Consider the following 16,601-nt stretch of genomic DNA (forward strand, 5'->3'; position numbering starts at 1 on the left):
AATCCCCACTGCCCTCTCTGTGTACCTGCAGAAGTAGTTTCCATAGAGCCGCAGCAGTGCAGCAGATCCTCGTAGGCTGCCTACTTCCAGCCCTGGAGTACTCTCTCTGATTTGTCCCACCTCCCTCTGAATCAACTTCCTTGTTGCATTTAGGTGCCCACCCTTAAACCAACTCTATGGCTGGTGGTAAGTGCAGATGTTACACTAGTGTTCTATAATGGAGCCTATGCACTTAGATAGCACCCTTGGGCATCTAAATGGAGGAGCCCAGTTATAGAATTTCCCCTTGTGAAGGGCAATTCTGGAAATCATGGGTGAATATATAAAATAGGCACAACATATGTTCCTGTGGGCCCTTCTTGCCTGGATACTCCATTATAAAATTGTCCTCCCACTAAGTGTGAAGAGGGAAAACCACCTATTTTCAGCTTATTTTATAAAGACACATGGAGGGGCATTTTCGATATGATGTCTAAGTCTGACTTTAGATGTTTTGCAAAAAAACGTCCAAAATCTGAATAAGAAAGAAGTTCATTTTCCAAAAAGAAAAACATCTATCTTTTGTTTTATAAAAATACTGTTTATAACAAGGTTTTGTGCTTTGGATGTTTTGTTTCTTGGTCCATTTTCAAAACAAAAACGTCCAAGTGAAAAACGTAGAAAATCAAGCCATTGGGATGTAGGAGGGCCCAGCATTTTTAGTAGACTGGTCTCCCAGACATCCCAGAAGATAAATGGGGCACACTAGTGGACTTCAAAAACAAGCTCCCAGGTACACATCTCACCATTGCTCCCTTATCTTGTCTGCTGAGCCCCCCAAAACCCACTGCCCACAGCTGTACACAGTAGCCCTTAAAGGTGCTAGGTATGGGAGTTCTGTTAGCTTCACAGCCGAGGGGAAAATAAGACAAAATAGTCCTTAGGTCTAAGTAAAAAGTCCTCTCATGGTCCTGCCCCTGCAGGCCACGGCATACGTGGGTCTCCAGTCAACAACAGTCAAGCATCCCCACTGGCACTGGGCCTACAGCTGCAGTTCACATGTAGGTAGTGGAGGCAAATGCGGTTGGGTGTTACTGCTTCCCTCTGGGCCTCCTTAACCTAGCTGTGCCCCTAGCTTTTATACTTCCTAGTTTCTGCTCTTCTGGCTCCACCCCTTCCATGTCACTTCCCCTTGGGTGGACTATAGAATTTAAATTGGTGTTAACACAGTGAGGGTGGGACTGGGAGTATCTTTAAGGAAAAGTGGCCATTTCCTACAGATTCCCTCACAGTGGTTTTCTAACAGTGGCATCATAGATGAGGACTTTATGGAGCAATTTCATAAGACGTTTTGTGCCTCCACACCCTGTTGTAAAATCATCCTGTATACTACTCCAGTGGTAGCACTATGAATCGGGAATATTCTGCTGGCAATGGGGATTATATCTGATGCTTATAAGAGGCTGATGCTCCAGACCTACCACAGCCTTCTTCATCTGAGAAATCCTTGCAGTCAGCTTTGCCATTACACAGGGCTGAGAGGACATCCACACACTCCCCACTTCTTCGGCACTCAAACTCTCCCCGTCGGCAGCGGGTGGGCCTCACCTCCCTAGAGTCAGTCACTATCCCCAAGGGTGTGATCGGAGGTAGAGAGAAGGTGGGTTCCACTAAAGGAGGGAAAAAATGTTTCAAACAGCGCTGTGTAAATGATGGTCTAAATCACTCTCGGCTTGTGGTATTTTTTTTTCCAAAGTATAGCTGAACAGCACCATCTATACATAGCATTAGGTAGAACACCTCTGCTTTGCCCCTGCTGCACCCCGGTGCTATCTGAATGGTGGTGAGATGGTCTATAAGAATATTCAGTGGCACGATCTGGCTAGTGCTGATGAATATTAGCGGATAGGGTGCTTATAGTAGTAGTAGTAGTAGTACAGATGCTGTCACTATGGGGTAAATTGAAGAAAGGTCGGCTACAGTTAGGAACTAAGAGGCGATTCTATAACAGCAATTCCGTGCAGAACTGTATTTTATAAAATACTAGCATGAGTCTGCATTTTTTACGCTAATTTTAGACATGAGCAGTTCTGCCAGCTCAAAAAATGCTAGTACCTAAGTACCGTAATCGATAAATCCAATAAAACGGACAAAAAGTCTAGATGTACAGGGACATACATACAACAATATTCTTTGTCCCCAGGCAACTATTTCTTCAAATGCAAAACAACAGCAGAGTAAATATTTCAGAAAATCTTTCATAGATAATTCAGCATGCTCCCAACATATTTTCACACATTTTCTTAAGTTTAAAAGGATCATCAGAATTCACAGCATCATCGTTGCAATACAGACTTTGAAGAACAACGATATGCAAATCTTCATCGATCCATCGTTTTCAGGTTTTTAAAAAAATAATTTCACTTGTCCAAGCTTTCTCATAATTATTAAATACCTTTTGTTAATTATTCTTTAAGAACAGTCCAAAAAGAAATTAAAACTTAGTTAATATCACTAGCACCAATTAACTTGCCGTTGTTTTCCACACTGTGAGAACCTCCACCGACATGGCCAAGTTTTGCATCTTCCTCAGGGAAGAGGTTCAATTATCAGCAGTGCTTTTTTTGTAGAAAAAAAGGTGCCGGTACTCATTGTGGGCGGGGACACCACACATGGCACCACCCCTATTATAGCCACACCCACATTAGTCACACCCCTTATACCAGCCATGGTGCATATAAACAGACATCATTGAAAATATTAAACTAGTATAGGAGAAAAAATAATGTGATTTCTTTTCATTATAAATAATTTCTGTAAGCTGTTACAGCTCCAGTATACCCAGTGCAAAATAAGACAAATTCCAAACACTAAAATGAAAATAAAATGATTTTTTTCTACCTTTGTTGTCTGGTGACTTTGTTTTTCTATCCATATTGGTCCCAGTCTCTGATTCTGCTGCTATCTGTTCTCTTAACTCCATTTCCAGGGCTTCCTTTCCATTTATTTCTTTACTTTCTTCCTTTCTTCTTCTTTTGTTGCCCTGCATCCATAAGTAAAAGCTGGGTCCTCCTCCATGGAATTGACTGGAGGAGGTATAACATGGATCCAGCTTTTGCCTATTTTCTCCATCCATGTGCAGTTTTTCTCCTCTTCCCTTTCCCTCATCTCCATCCATGTGCATCTTCTTTTTTCTTTCCTCCCCTCCATTCATGTCCAGCACTTCTCCTCTCTCCTCCCCTCTATCCATGACAAGCATTTCTCATCTCTCTTCCCTCCTCTGTATCCATATAAAGCAATAATTCTCTCTCCCCTCTCCTCCATCCAAGTCAGCATTTCTCCTCTCTCCTAGCCAACTCCTCCATCCATCCATGTCCAGCAATTCTCCTCTATCTCCTGCTCTCCTCTCCATCCATTTCTAGCATTTCTCCTCTCTCCCCTCTCATCCATGTCCAGCAATTCTCTCTTCCCTGTCCTCCCCTCCCCATCCAGCGATTCTCCTCTCTCCCCTCCATGTCCAGCAATTCTCTCTCCCCTGCCCTTCCCTCCCATCCCATGTCCAGCAATTCTCTCTCCCTTGCCCTTCCCTCCCATGTCCAGCAATTCTCTCTTCCCTGCCCCTCCCATGTCCAGCAATTCTCTCTCCCCTGCCCTTCCCTCCCATGTCCAGCAATTCTATCTCCCTTGCCCTTCCCTCCCATCCCATGTCCAGCAATTCTCTCTCCCCTGCCCTTCCCATGTCCAGCAATTCTCTCCCCTGCCCTTCCCTCCCATCCCATGTCCAGCAATTCTCTCTCTCTTGCCCTTCCCTCCCATCCCATCAATTCTCTCTCCCCTGCCCTTCCCTCCCATCCCATGTCCAGCAATTCTCTCTCCCCTGCCCTTCCCATGTCCAGCAATTCTCTCTCCCCTGCCCTTCCCTCTCATGTCCAGCAATTTTCTCTCCCCTGCCCTTCCCATGTCCAGCAATTCTCTCTCCCTTGCCCTTCCCTCCCATCCCATGTCCAGCAATTCTCTCTCCCTTGCCCTTCCCTCCCATCCCATGTCCAGCAATTATCTCTCCCCTGCCCTTCCCACGTCCAGCAATTCTCTCTCCCTTGCCCTTCCCTCTCATCCCATGTCCAGCAATTCTCTCTCCCCTGCCCTTCCCTCCCATTATTTCCAGCGATTCTCCGCCTCTCCCCTGCCCTCCCATCGACGTGCGATTTTTCCGTCCCTCCCCTGCCCTCACCTCTCCCATATCCAGCGATTCTTCGTCCCCCAGCGTCCTCCTTCACTGCCTGCCAGCCAGCGTCGGATGCAGAAGTGAACGGTGCAGGCAGCGATTGGCTGGCAGCGTCGTAGCTTCCCTCTGCAAGTCCCGCCTACAACTTCCTGTTTACGCATAGGCGGGACTTGCAGAGGGAAGCTACGACGCTGCCAGCCAATCGCTGCCTGCACCGTTCACTTCTGCATCCGACGCTGGCTGGCAGGCAGTGAAGGAGGACGCTGGGGGACGAAGAATCGCTGGATATGGGAGAGGTGAGGGCAGGGGAGGGACGGAAAAATCGCTGCACGTCGATGGGAGGGCAGGAGAGAGGCGGAGAATCGCTGGAAATAATGGGAGGGGAGGGGAGGAGGAGAAAAAGGTGCCGGTACGCCGTACCGTTGCGTACCGGCACAAAAAAAGCACTGATTATCAGCAACTTGCATACTCTCTCACATTGAGAAAAAATGGCCGCCTAAGCACCTAAGTACCGGCAGTTAGGGCCATAAAGGACAGTATTCTATAACATCACGCCCAATTGCTTGTTATGCCCCTGATCCACACATGCCCCTCCAACGTCTACGCCCCCTTTGGAGTTGCCCACCACAGAAATTAAGCACTCACCCTTCCCACCGATATTCAGCACCAGGGCTGCCGAGAGGGGGGGAGGCAAAATTCCTCAGACCTGGGCCTCCAAGAGGGGCCCGGCACCGGGGTCTCTCTCTCTCTCTCTCTCTCTCTCTGCTGCTCCTGACGGGATCTGGGTGATCGCATCCCAACAGGAGCAGGAAAGAGAAAACTCTGGCGCTGGGCCCCCCTTGGAGGCTGGGGAGGGCCCAGATGAGCAGCAGATATAGCAGGCAGAAGAGATCACAGTCGACTGCCACATTGCCTTCCAAGCAGCTGCTTTTCCCCTCAGGTGCGCATGCTTGCGCGATCTGAGATAAAAAGCAGCCGCAGAGGCAGGTCATGCAGCAGAACTGTGAAGAAGAGCAGCGCTGGAGTGGAGGAGGAGACTTTTTTGGTGGTGGGCCAAGGTATTTCCAGTTGCGCCGTGCAACAGCGATCTTGGGGGGACAGCGGCGATCCGGGGGGGTGGGCCCAGCTTGGTCTCTCAGCAGCCCTGTTCAGCGCAATTTAGCAAGCCAGAAACAGCTCTTGGCCAGTTAAACAGCCTTAAGCCGACTATGCACTAATATTCAGAGTGAGATAGCCGGTTATCTCCACTGAATTTTAGCTCTTAGTGGCTAGCCCAGTCACTGGCCATGTCACGAGACATAGCTGGTTAGTGCCAATATTCATCGGTTGATCAGCTAAGGTTAGTGGACAGATAGACCCACATAAATAACAGCTCTATCTTTGGATGCTATAACTTAGTCGGTCAGCCGATGAATATTGGATTAACCAGCTATGTTCATAGAGGCTAAAAAAAACCCTGGAAATTCAATGTCAGTCGCTGGAAATGGCCTGGCACTGAAATTCCGGGTTTCCCACTAACTGCAGAAGTTAGCTGGGCTGCCTCCCATGGTCTGAATATCAGCCTGTCAGTTTAGAGGATACGGGCATAAGTCAGTTATTTATTTATTTATTTTATTGCATTTGTATCCCACATTTTCCCACCTATTTGCGGGCTCAGTGTGGCTTACAATACGTTATGAAAAATGGAAATACAATTTGTTATTAGCATAACAGCACATTTTTGACAATTAACGCTTGTTAAGGCAAATTATTGCTATTTACTGTAAAGTCAATTAAGAGGCCCTTTTACTAAGCCGCGATAGGCTCTACACGCGTGCAGCGTGCCCAAATGAGACTACCACCAGGCCAGTGCACCCTCCTGGTGGTAATTTCAGATTTGGCTCGCACCCAAAATGCATGGATTTATTATTTATTTATTTCCTCCTACGCGCGCCAACCGGTCACCGGGTGTGTAGCGCGTGAGCCTTTACCGCTAAATGAATGGGTGGTGTCAAGGGCTCAGGCTAGTTTTGGCCGCACACTGGTTTTATTTTTACACAGGCCCTTTTCCCGTCCCATTAAAAAAAAAGCCCTTTTTGTAGATGCGGTAAAAATTGGCCTGGTGCACGCTCAATACACGCGCCTACTCTACCGCAGGCCACTTAGTAAAAGGGCCCCTAAGTGTCAATTTAACACTAATTAACATATTAACCCCGTTTACTAAAGGTTAGCTTGAGTTATCTGCAGCACAGCCCATTTTATTCCTATAGACCCTGCTGCAGGTAACTCAAGCTAAGCTTTAGTAAACAACCCCCTAAGTTAGATGCATAACTGACCCTGTTCTGTAACTGTGCATCCCATTGTGTGCCTAACTTGGTGTGCCATTTATAGACTTTGAGATTTATGGATTAGTTCTTTTGAATATCTGGCCCTAAGCAGCTGATATTCAAAAGGTTTATACTTCCAACTTGATAGAAGGGAGGCTGCTCCTGAAAAAGGTTTCTAATAATAATGTACTTGTACCATGATGCACCTGTGTCAGAAGGGCGGAAGGCACAGAGAGTAAACCTTACAGAAATATAGGGCTAGATTCAATAAATGCACCTAAAAAAATTGGCGCCGACAAAGCTCTGCTTAAGCAGTATTCTATAAGCCACACCTGTCAGTTTATAGGATATCGCTTAAGCACGGGGGCCGCACGTAAATTTAGGCTTGACCATTTCACCAGCAAAAACGTGGTGCAAATGCCCGCACCTAAATTTATACACAGAGATCCTTATTCTACAGTTGCGCATATCACTTGAATCCATGCCCACGCTCCACCTCCTAAAAGCTCATGACCCTCCAATTTCTGCACCCACTTTTTCAGGGACGCATGTAAAATTTACGCATGGATCACATGCCTAAATTTACACATATATATGTTAACTGTTTTCAATTAATGTTAATAATTGCTTTTTAAAAAAGCCATATAATTGATGCTAATTGGCTCAATATTCAATTTAGATGCATGCGCAATTTGGGTGCACGCCCACATTTGTGCGCATATCTCAAGGCATAATGGATATGATTTATATAGCAAGATGCTTATGTGAAATGTCTCAAAGGCACCAGTTTTATATAAAATGAATTCATATGAGGCCTGTTAACAGCACATTAATTTTCCCCTACAGACACCAGTTTCAAAGAAAGTGCAAACGTGTGCAAGTGCTCTGAAGGGGTAATTTTTTCACAGATTTTTCCATGGTAGATTTTTGCATGTGCAAAAAATGCCTCTTACAATATTACTTGGCTACATATGCGCATATAAGTATGCACGCCACAATTGCACCTACTTATACCCTCATTGCTAGTAGGCGTTCGGGGGGGTGGGTGGATTTTAGTTTGAGTGGAACTGGAGCTGTAGAAGATGCAAGTATTTTATCAAATTCACAAGTACATGCACAGAGGTCAAGCACACGTTTACAACTTCTTCAGAGCTGATGTGGGTATCGGCATTTGTGCGCTATTGGGGTTGGATCTGGGAGCTTATATTATACAAGCACTTAGGGGGAAGTTATCAAAGTGTGGTAAAAGGTGAGCTTTTATCACACCTTGATTTGTTTGTTTGTTTGTTTATTTATTTATTACATTTATATCCCACATTTTCCCACCTATTTGTAGGCTCAATGTGGCTTACATAGTACCGGAGAGCGTTACAGACTCCGGTGTAAACAAATACAAAGTGATGTTGTGGTAAGATAAAGTTCATGTGGCACAGCCACACTAGGGAATCGTACAACGGAAGAGTTGTGTTATGTCCATTACGTTCTTTAGTTTTGTTGTGTTGCAGAGATCAGGCATTTATGTTGGATCGGTAGGGTATGCCTTTTTAAACAGGTTAGGTTTTAGTGTTTTCCGGAAGTTTAGGTGGTCATTCGTAGTTTTCAAGGCTTCTGGTAATGCGTTCCACAGTTGTGTACTTATGTAGGAAAAACTGGACGCGTAAGTTGGTTTGTATTTGAGTCCTTTGCAGCTTGGGTAGTGCAGATTTAGGTACGTTCGTGTTGATTCGGATGTGTTTCTAGTTGGTAGGTCGATCAAGTCTGTCATGTATCCCGGCCGATTTACCATGGCAATCAGCAACTTGTGGTATAACAGTCCAGCAGGTTGCTGACTACTGTGGTAAACAAATAATGCTACTTACGAGCAGCCTGGGAACATCAAGCCTCAAAGCTGCAGCCTGATGCTCCTGGGCTGGAGGCTAAAGGAGCCGGTGCTGTCCCCCCCCCCCCCCCCCCCCCGTATCATAACCCTCCTAACCCCCAACCCCAATCACATTATCCAACCCTGATCATATCCCCCCGCTCCCCAATAATCTCCCCCCCACTCCCAATCACATCCTCCCACCCCCTCAAAAGCCTCCCACCATCATCATGGGTCTACTAGTCCCATATCTGGTGGTCCAGTGGTCTAATGGCAGCAGCAATCCCCAGTCACTACTACCCTGTTGGTGCCATGTCTATAATTTATTTATTTATTTATGACATTTATATCCCGCATTAGCCTGAGTAGAACTCAGGTTCAGTGTGGATTACATAACAATTAGAAAAGCATATTCAAAATATATTAACAGAAAGTAAATTACATCATATAATGTTAGACCAGTAAAACTTGAGTTAGGAACAGATGTAATTAAATACTTAGGGCCCTGTTTACTAAGGTGCACTAGCGTTTTTAGCATGCGCCAATTCCTATGGGTGTCTCCAGCATTGGCGTGTGCCAAGCTCCAGTGTGTGCCAAAAACGCCAGCGCGCCTATAGCACGGCTTAGCAAACAGAGCCCAGTGATCTAAGCTAGATAATTGAAATATAAGTACATAAGTAGTGCCATACTGGGAAAGACCAAAGGTCCATCTAGCCCAGCATCCTGTCACCGACAGTGGCCAATCCAGGTCAAGGGCACCTGGCACGCTCCCCCAACGTAAAAACATTCCAGACAAGTTATACCTAAAAATGCGGAATTTTTCCAAGTCCATTTAATAGCGGTCTATGGACTTGTCCTTTAGGAATCTATCTAACCCCTTTTTAAACTCCGTCAAGCTAACCGCCCGTACCACGTTCTCCGGCAACGAATTCCAGAGTCTAATTACACGTTGGGTGAAGAAAAATTTTCTCCGATTCGTTTTAAATTTACCACACTGTAGCTTCAACTCATGCCCTCTAGTCCTAGTATTTTTGGATAGCGTGAACAGTCGCTTCACATCCACCCGATCCATTCCACTCATTATTTTATACACTTCTATCATATCTCCCCTCAGCCGTCTCTTCTCCAAGCTAAAAAGCCCTAGCCTTCTCAGCCTCTCTTCATAGGAAAGTCGTCCCATCCCCACTATCATTTTCGTCGCCCTTCGCTGTACCTTTTCCAATTCTACTATATCTTTTTTGAGATACGGAGACCAGTACTGAACACAATACTCCAGGTGCGGTCGCACCATGGAGCGATACAACGGCATTATAACATCCGCACACCTGGACTCCATACCCTTCCTAATAACACCCAACATTCTATTCGCTTTCCTAGCCGCAGCAGCACACTGAGCAGAAGGTTTCAGCGTATCATCGACGACGAAATATAGAGGAAAAGGGTAAAGGGTTAGGATTAACTGGGATAAGTGGGAGGTGGGATGAGGTAAAAATTAATGCCCTGAGTTTATTTGAGAAGAGTGCGTATTTCCTTAAAGGCTAGACTGAAGAAGTGAGTTTTCAATAGACTTCGGAATAAGAAATAATCATCGGTGCACTTGATGGTTTTAGGTAAGGAGTTCCAAATCTTAGTGCCTTGATTGATATAAAAATTTAGCAGTATGGATTGTTTTGTAGGTTATTTTCTTACAATTCGGGAAATGTAGGACACTGGCACCCCTAGTGGTAGTCTTGCACTACTACTGCTAGGGGGTCATATTTTCTTATATGTTCTGTCCTTTTTACCCGGTTTCTGTTTTATTTATTTTATTTTTATTACATTTGTACCCCGCGCTTTTCCCACTCATGGCAGGCTCAATGCGGCTTACATATTATATATATTATACATTTGTGCTCTAATCTCATCCTGCTCGTTCTACTCATTTAAAAAAGTTGTGGTTACCATCAGTTTCAGCAACTCAACCAGTGCTGAAAACATGATAATTCAAAAAGTACTTGGGCTAGATTTGTAGTTTTTTTTTTAATGAATATATTGTTATCTGCTTTATATTTGTTATTTTATTACTGTAAAATATCTAAAGCCCTCTGTAGAGATAATATATAAAAACTTATTATTATTATTTTTACATCAGTGCAGGCTAATGGACCAAATTTTAGACATCTCAATGTCTAGTCAAAATTTATCAATTTAGATTTAAAATGGACCATGGACAGTCCAGGATGGACAGCATTCGCATGGCCAAACATTGACTCTTAGGCTTCCAATTTCAACTGAAAATATGTACCTAAATCAGACACTGTTGGGTTCCTACATTTAGGTGCCTTTTTAAACTTTCAGTTCTGATCTATAAGTTATGACATTCGTGACTGTGAGCTTACCCCAGGAGCAGCCCAGCAACTCTGCCCGCAGATAAATGCTCTGGTGATATTCCACAGGTATAATACGCAGGAAGCGCGTCAGCAGTGTGCGGCCTAACTGCCGTTTCACTGGTGTATCGCTGTCAAGATTCGCCTCGAAAATCTGAAGGAAAAACAGAGAAGGGGAAAAATGTTTGAGGTAGAAAACTTCTTTCCGCTGTCCATGGACGATGGGAGCCATGGACGAGGGCACTGTAAGCATTACCTAAGATTGAAAAAGATTTTGTGTCTCAAATGAGAACAGACAGAAAATATACAGCGAGAAAGACAGTTATAAGCTCCACCCCCTGAGAGCCAGCTATCTTTGTAGTTGATGGCCAATATCTCAAATGCAATCTCTCTCTCAGAGAGACAGGGCCTCCATAGAAGGATGGGTAAAGGGAAGAGAATAGGTAAGGGAAATATCCACGGTACAGGAGAATGAGGTACGTTTCTATTTTTCTTCATCTAAATGGATTCTTGAATAACACACTGTGAAACAAAAGTGTGACCTATACTTGGTACAATTTACAGACCATAGCAGTACAAGACAAATATTAAATAAATGCTGTTATGTTTAGCTTTCTATTAACATTTGCAGTTGGCAGCAATGTATCACTACAAAGGATTGATACTTTAAAGTGTCTATTTCTCTCTCAACAGGTGCGATAACGCTTCCGGAAACAGGATTTCAGGTAAGTAAAACTGTTTCCTTTTCCTATTTATGTCTCCTTATCTGTCCCTCTCTTTTCCTTTTATATGTGTCGTCTGTGTCTTTTCTCTGTCCCAATGTTGTCTCACCAATCTTTCTTTATTTTTTCTGCCTTCTCCTTTCTTGTAACGTTGGAGCCTCTGGATTCTCCTTTGCTGAGGGGTACCTCCTGCCTGCCTTTACCAAATTAAAAGGAAGAAAGACCCTACGCCTATACTATATGACCTCAAAATATTTTTTCCACTGTCCCTACAACTATCTTTTAGAAAATAAACGTTAATTAAAGTCCCTGCTAGCCTACCCACAGATAATCCTACACTCAGCACATGTGTGTTTTTACTGCTTATCTGCCCCTCACAGTTCTAGCAGTATAAAGCTGCTTTACCCTAACATTACAAGCTTACCCTTGAAAGAAACCGTGGGCAGGGTCAATGCTGCCTATCAGTCAAAACTCAAAATGTTTATTTCAACCTTTATACACGTTTACTTCATGTGCTCTTGTGCTTATACGGGATATTAGGACACACAGCTCATTCTAAGGAATTTTATCAATTCTAAGGGGTTTTTTTTTAGCCTTCAGTACACAGACTATCACAGTGATTTCAAATCCCACTGCCACCTACAGGACTTCTGATGCTAATTTTTAATGTTAAATCTTCCCGAGACAAGAATACTGTCATAATGAGCAATTCAGCTCCCCAAATCAGGCCGGTTCTGTTCAGGCCCGATCCAGTGCATCATATGAGCAAGGACGGGAAAAAATGCACATGCTCAAACAGGGACCCGGACAGGCCCAACACAGCCTGCCCCTCAGGCTCCTAGTGCATGTGTGGAAGACCACTCAAGTGCCCAGATGCCTCCACGTCCATGTGGCTCAATGCTGCTCACGTCCACGGTAGACCCCTGGCATCCTGCCAGCCCCACTGCAACTTCTTCCTGCCTCTAGACCCAGATTACATAGCACTGAGAGTCTCACAGCCTGCCTCGGACACCCAAACCTTCCTGCTATTGCGGCTACACAGCGATGCTCTCTATTGTCCAGTCCTCCTGCCCCATCATGCACCCGGAGTAGAGCAGCAGCCCCAGAACCCGCCCGAAGAGAGGGTAAATTAATCTTTAACCCTGTAGGGTTATATGAGGATACATTTAGAAAACTAAGCCCAGGGATATGCGGATGCCGGCGGTACTCAGTGCCAGCACTCACATAGCTAAGCGGCCTAATTTAGAACAGCTTAAAAGCGGAATATCAGGCCAGCACCCACATAACTATTTTTAATTACTAAAGCCCTCCCTGATACCCCTCCTGGCCTCTCTAATAGTCCCCCCACACACACCCTCCAGCTGCAAAGATCTAAGTACCTCCCCCCCACCCTCAGCTCTTGAATTTAAGAATTTAGGGGTCCTTTTACTAAGATGCGTCGGAAAAATGACCTGCGCTGGTGTATTGGACACGCGCAGATCCATTTTTCAGCACAGCTGCAAAAAAAGGCCTGGTTTTTTGGGACGAAAATGGACACGCGGCAAAATGAAAACTGGCGTGCGTCCACTTTGGGCCTGAGACTTACCGTCACCCGTTGACTTAGCGGTAAAGTCTCACACGTTAACCAGGTGGTAATAAACAGCACGTGTACAATGCCGTTTACCGCTCGGTTAGCGCCGTGCACTGTAAAATAAAAAATATTTTCCGGCACGCATACCGGACGCGCATCAAAAATGAAATTACCGCCTGGGCCATGCAGTAGCCTGGTGGCAGTTCAAAATTGATGCGCATAGGATGCACATACACGCCTACGCAGCTTAGTAAAAGGGCCCCTTAGGGAAGCCTCACACTTAACACACACTAATTTGTTAGCGCGTGTTATATCCATTAGCATACCTAGCTAACAAATTTTGAGCCACTTCAAATTTCTATAATAAAACATTCATCAGACACAAGTACAAAACATCACGCTAGTCCAACACACTCCTGCACCACCTGCTGAACGACTGAAACAAACTCTCCTGAAAATAAGGCCTTAAATTTATGCACCACATTCAACTTTCCACAGAACTGACACAATACAGCCATAACCTGCTTCTGACCAAACCCCAACCAAACCCCCAACACCTTCCCATAGTCAACCACAGGCAAATAATTCTCCATCCACCTGCACCCTAAGCTTCTTGGAGTTTGTGTGACTGTCAGGATCACTTTTTCTTAAATCTCTTGTAGATTTTGATTGTAACCGCTTTGCTGTGTCTTAATTTAAGGCTGAGAAGCAGTACATTAAGACTTCCAGTACACTAAACTATATACGAGTCATCTTGTAGAGCAGCCGATGCTACAAGATCAAAGAGAAGAGTGAGGAAAGAGAAAAGGTGAGAGGTGAGCAATGCCAGCTAGCATTGTTATTCTTAGAAACAGGTTTAAACAACAAAAGGTTTATGATTACTTAGCTAGTCTTTTACTAAGGAGTGCTCACGTTTTTAGTGCGCGCTAAAATTGTGGCCGTGCTAAACGTTAGAGACGCCCATAGGAAAGAATTGGTGTCTCTAACGTTTAGCGTGTCCACAATTTTAGCACGCGCCAAAAACGCGAGCGCGCCTTAGTAAAAGACTCTCCAAGTGAGAAAGTAGTAGAGATGGGAGTCAACCCTAATGCTCCTGGTTTTTTGCCATTCTGGTCTCCTAAAACGTGGATGGAAAGTCAAGGGCAAGCCTAAAACATTCAAAGGTAAAGTCCAGCATTGTAGAACCAGACAGCTCTGAGGTACAATGCCAAGAGCTCACATCTTAGCCCCCAGATGAATCAAAGTAAAGCTGAGACTCTTATGAGATTGCCTGGAACATATCTCCTTGTTTAAGAAGGATGGGGCAGTAGTACCTTGGCACGATGAATGGTCCTATCGCCTCCATCTGTGTAGTTATGATAACGGAGTCCATCGTGGCTGTACATGAGCCAGTATTTGGTGATGTAGCCACCCGACTGCCTGCCACCCTGAGTGATGATTCCCGTGATGAAAGTGGGCTGGAGGAAGTCCAACTGGAAGTAGGGTCTGCGGTCAGTGTCCAAGGGGCTCCATCCCGGCACAATGTTCAAGCTAGAAGAGAGAATTACAGTGTAAAGGCCTGGCAGCCTCGTGGCAATATGTTAGAGTGCCTGGGTGGCATCAGAGTGACCACATGTATTCATGAGCAACTACAGCGTAAATTTTCAACGTGGCACCTAACTGTAAGGATTTTTTTTTTGCGCAAATGGTGTTTTACACCATTATAAAACTGTGCTGAGATACATGCAAAAGTATGTGCTATGACAAGGTGGTGTATCTAGTACGTGACCCACACGTAGGTGCGTTTCAAGGCATAATTTCAGTGAAGCACGGTGAGTCAAAAATACACATGTAGGTTATAAAATACTTAACCACATATATTTACACCTGCTCCTGAACTGGTATAAATGTACATAGCTGCATTTTAGCCACGATTTCAGCTGCTTTTGAGTCTTTATAAAATAGTCTCAAAATAGGCATGTTGCTGGTTTCCCAGCCTAGGCAACTTATTATAAAATTACCTAGAGGTCAACTGAATTTTGTTTTTGTTTTCAGACCTCTAGATTTTAATCTATGTGAAAGGTGACTAAGTTGAAAATTTATCCCCAAACCATTAGTGTTGAAATACTTGAAACACCATCAGGCTTATTTTCAAAGCACTTTGGGAGGCTAAGTTCCATAGGTTTCTATGGAACTTTGGGAGGCTAAGTGCTTTGAAAATATGCCTCAATGACAACCAATTGTATTGAATATGTATACTCCATAACAGAGGTTCCCAACCCAGTCCTTGAGATACACTCAGCCAGTCAGGTTTTCAGGATACCCACAGTGAATACACATGCAACAAATATGCGTACAATTCAGGTAATGCATGCAATTTATTTCAGGGTGTGTCCTGAGGACTGGCTTGAGAACCCCTGCTCTATGGTGACTCAAAAACCAGAGACACACCATTCCACCTAGCTTGTATACCCTACTCGAACATGGAGCATCAAAATTCACCAGAGGCGGACCAACAGTGACCCGGACCCCTGGGAATAAGGGTCATAAGCCCCTAATCACCTATGAAAAATGATTAAACTTGATGGACGCTAGGGGAGAGTTGACCTCCCCTACTGTTGTGGGCCCTTGGGCACTGCTGTATTGTCCCAATGGTCAAGTCCACCCCTGGAGATCACTCTGTCCTTTGAAGAAATACCAGATCTCAACCCATCTCATGGAGCAGCAGTGTTCGGTCCATTCCAGTAAGGTGGAGCTGAGCTCACCCCACGCAGAGAGGTGATGAGGACCTCAACCCATTTTGTGGAGGTGCAGTGAAGCTCCGATCTTCTACAGAAAACAAGACACTTACATATTAGGGACAATGTTCAGCCGTCCAGCATCTGGGGGATTGTTCTCCTTGTGTGATGAGGCACTGAGCTGATGGTACTGAATTCGTCCATCTTCCAAACCCAAGGTGCCGTCACAGGGGCCTGCGGAGAGAAGCCAAGAACTCACAGGACCTGCTGGTCATATGCACAGTGCAAACTGAGGGTCATTTTCAGAACATAGAAAGCCCCATTGAAAACTGTCCACTTCTGTCTACAACAACCAGACAGTAGCGTAGACAGACAGGAGGTTTTGGGTGGGCCTACACAAAAAGTGGGTGGGCACTCTGACTCTTCCCCACTCCTCCCCTGAGTTATCTTAAAAAATATAGGAGAAGATATTTAAAGCGATTTAACCGACTCCTGGCAGGTTAAATTGCCTGCTTGGGGCTAATGACTAATTTTCAGCCGAACTTAACCAATTAGTGCTGCTGCAAATAACCAGTTAGCACCAAACCTCAAACCGACTATTCTTGCGGGGTTTCAGGGGAACTGGTTAAGTGCGGATATCGTACTTAACCAGCTAAGTACAATATTCAGCACTTAACCAGTTAACGATAACTGCATAAAAAGGACCGTATAAAAAGCAGTCCTATCTTTATGCAGTTCTTCATAGCCAGTTAAGTGCCTAATATTGCACTTAACCAGCTATGAGTTAGCCGACTCTCTAAACCAGGAAATTCAGTGCCGGAGCCCGGACATGGCCCAGCATTGAATTTCTGAGTTAAA

General features: G+C 44.8%; 1 protein-coding gene across 1 annotated transcript in view; it reads right to left on the bottom strand.

Moving 5' to 3' along the window:
- The window catches only part of LOC115465678 (SCO-spondin-like), a 537,587-nt gene that overhangs the window by 281,708 nt on the left and 239,278 nt on the right, over positions 1–16,601 (bottom strand). Inside the window, exons 49-52 of the mRNA XM_030196374.1 lie at positions 15,857–15,977; positions 14,340–14,556; positions 10,747–10,888; positions 1,461–1,649 (exon numbers count right to left, since the gene is read on the bottom strand). Of these exons, the coding sequence (XP_030052234.1) occupies positions 1,461–1,649; positions 10,747–10,888; positions 14,340–14,556; positions 15,857–15,977 (669 nt within the window). The remainder of the gene's footprint in view (positions 1–1,460; positions 1,650–10,746; positions 10,889–14,339; positions 14,557–15,856; positions 15,978–16,601) is intronic.

This window comes from Microcaecilia unicolor, chromosome 1 (genome assembly GCF_901765095.1).
Source record: "Microcaecilia unicolor chromosome 1, aMicUni1.1, whole genome shotgun sequence".
In the NCBI taxonomy this organism is placed as follows: Eukaryota; Metazoa; Chordata; class Amphibia; order Gymnophiona; family Siphonopidae; genus Microcaecilia; species Microcaecilia unicolor.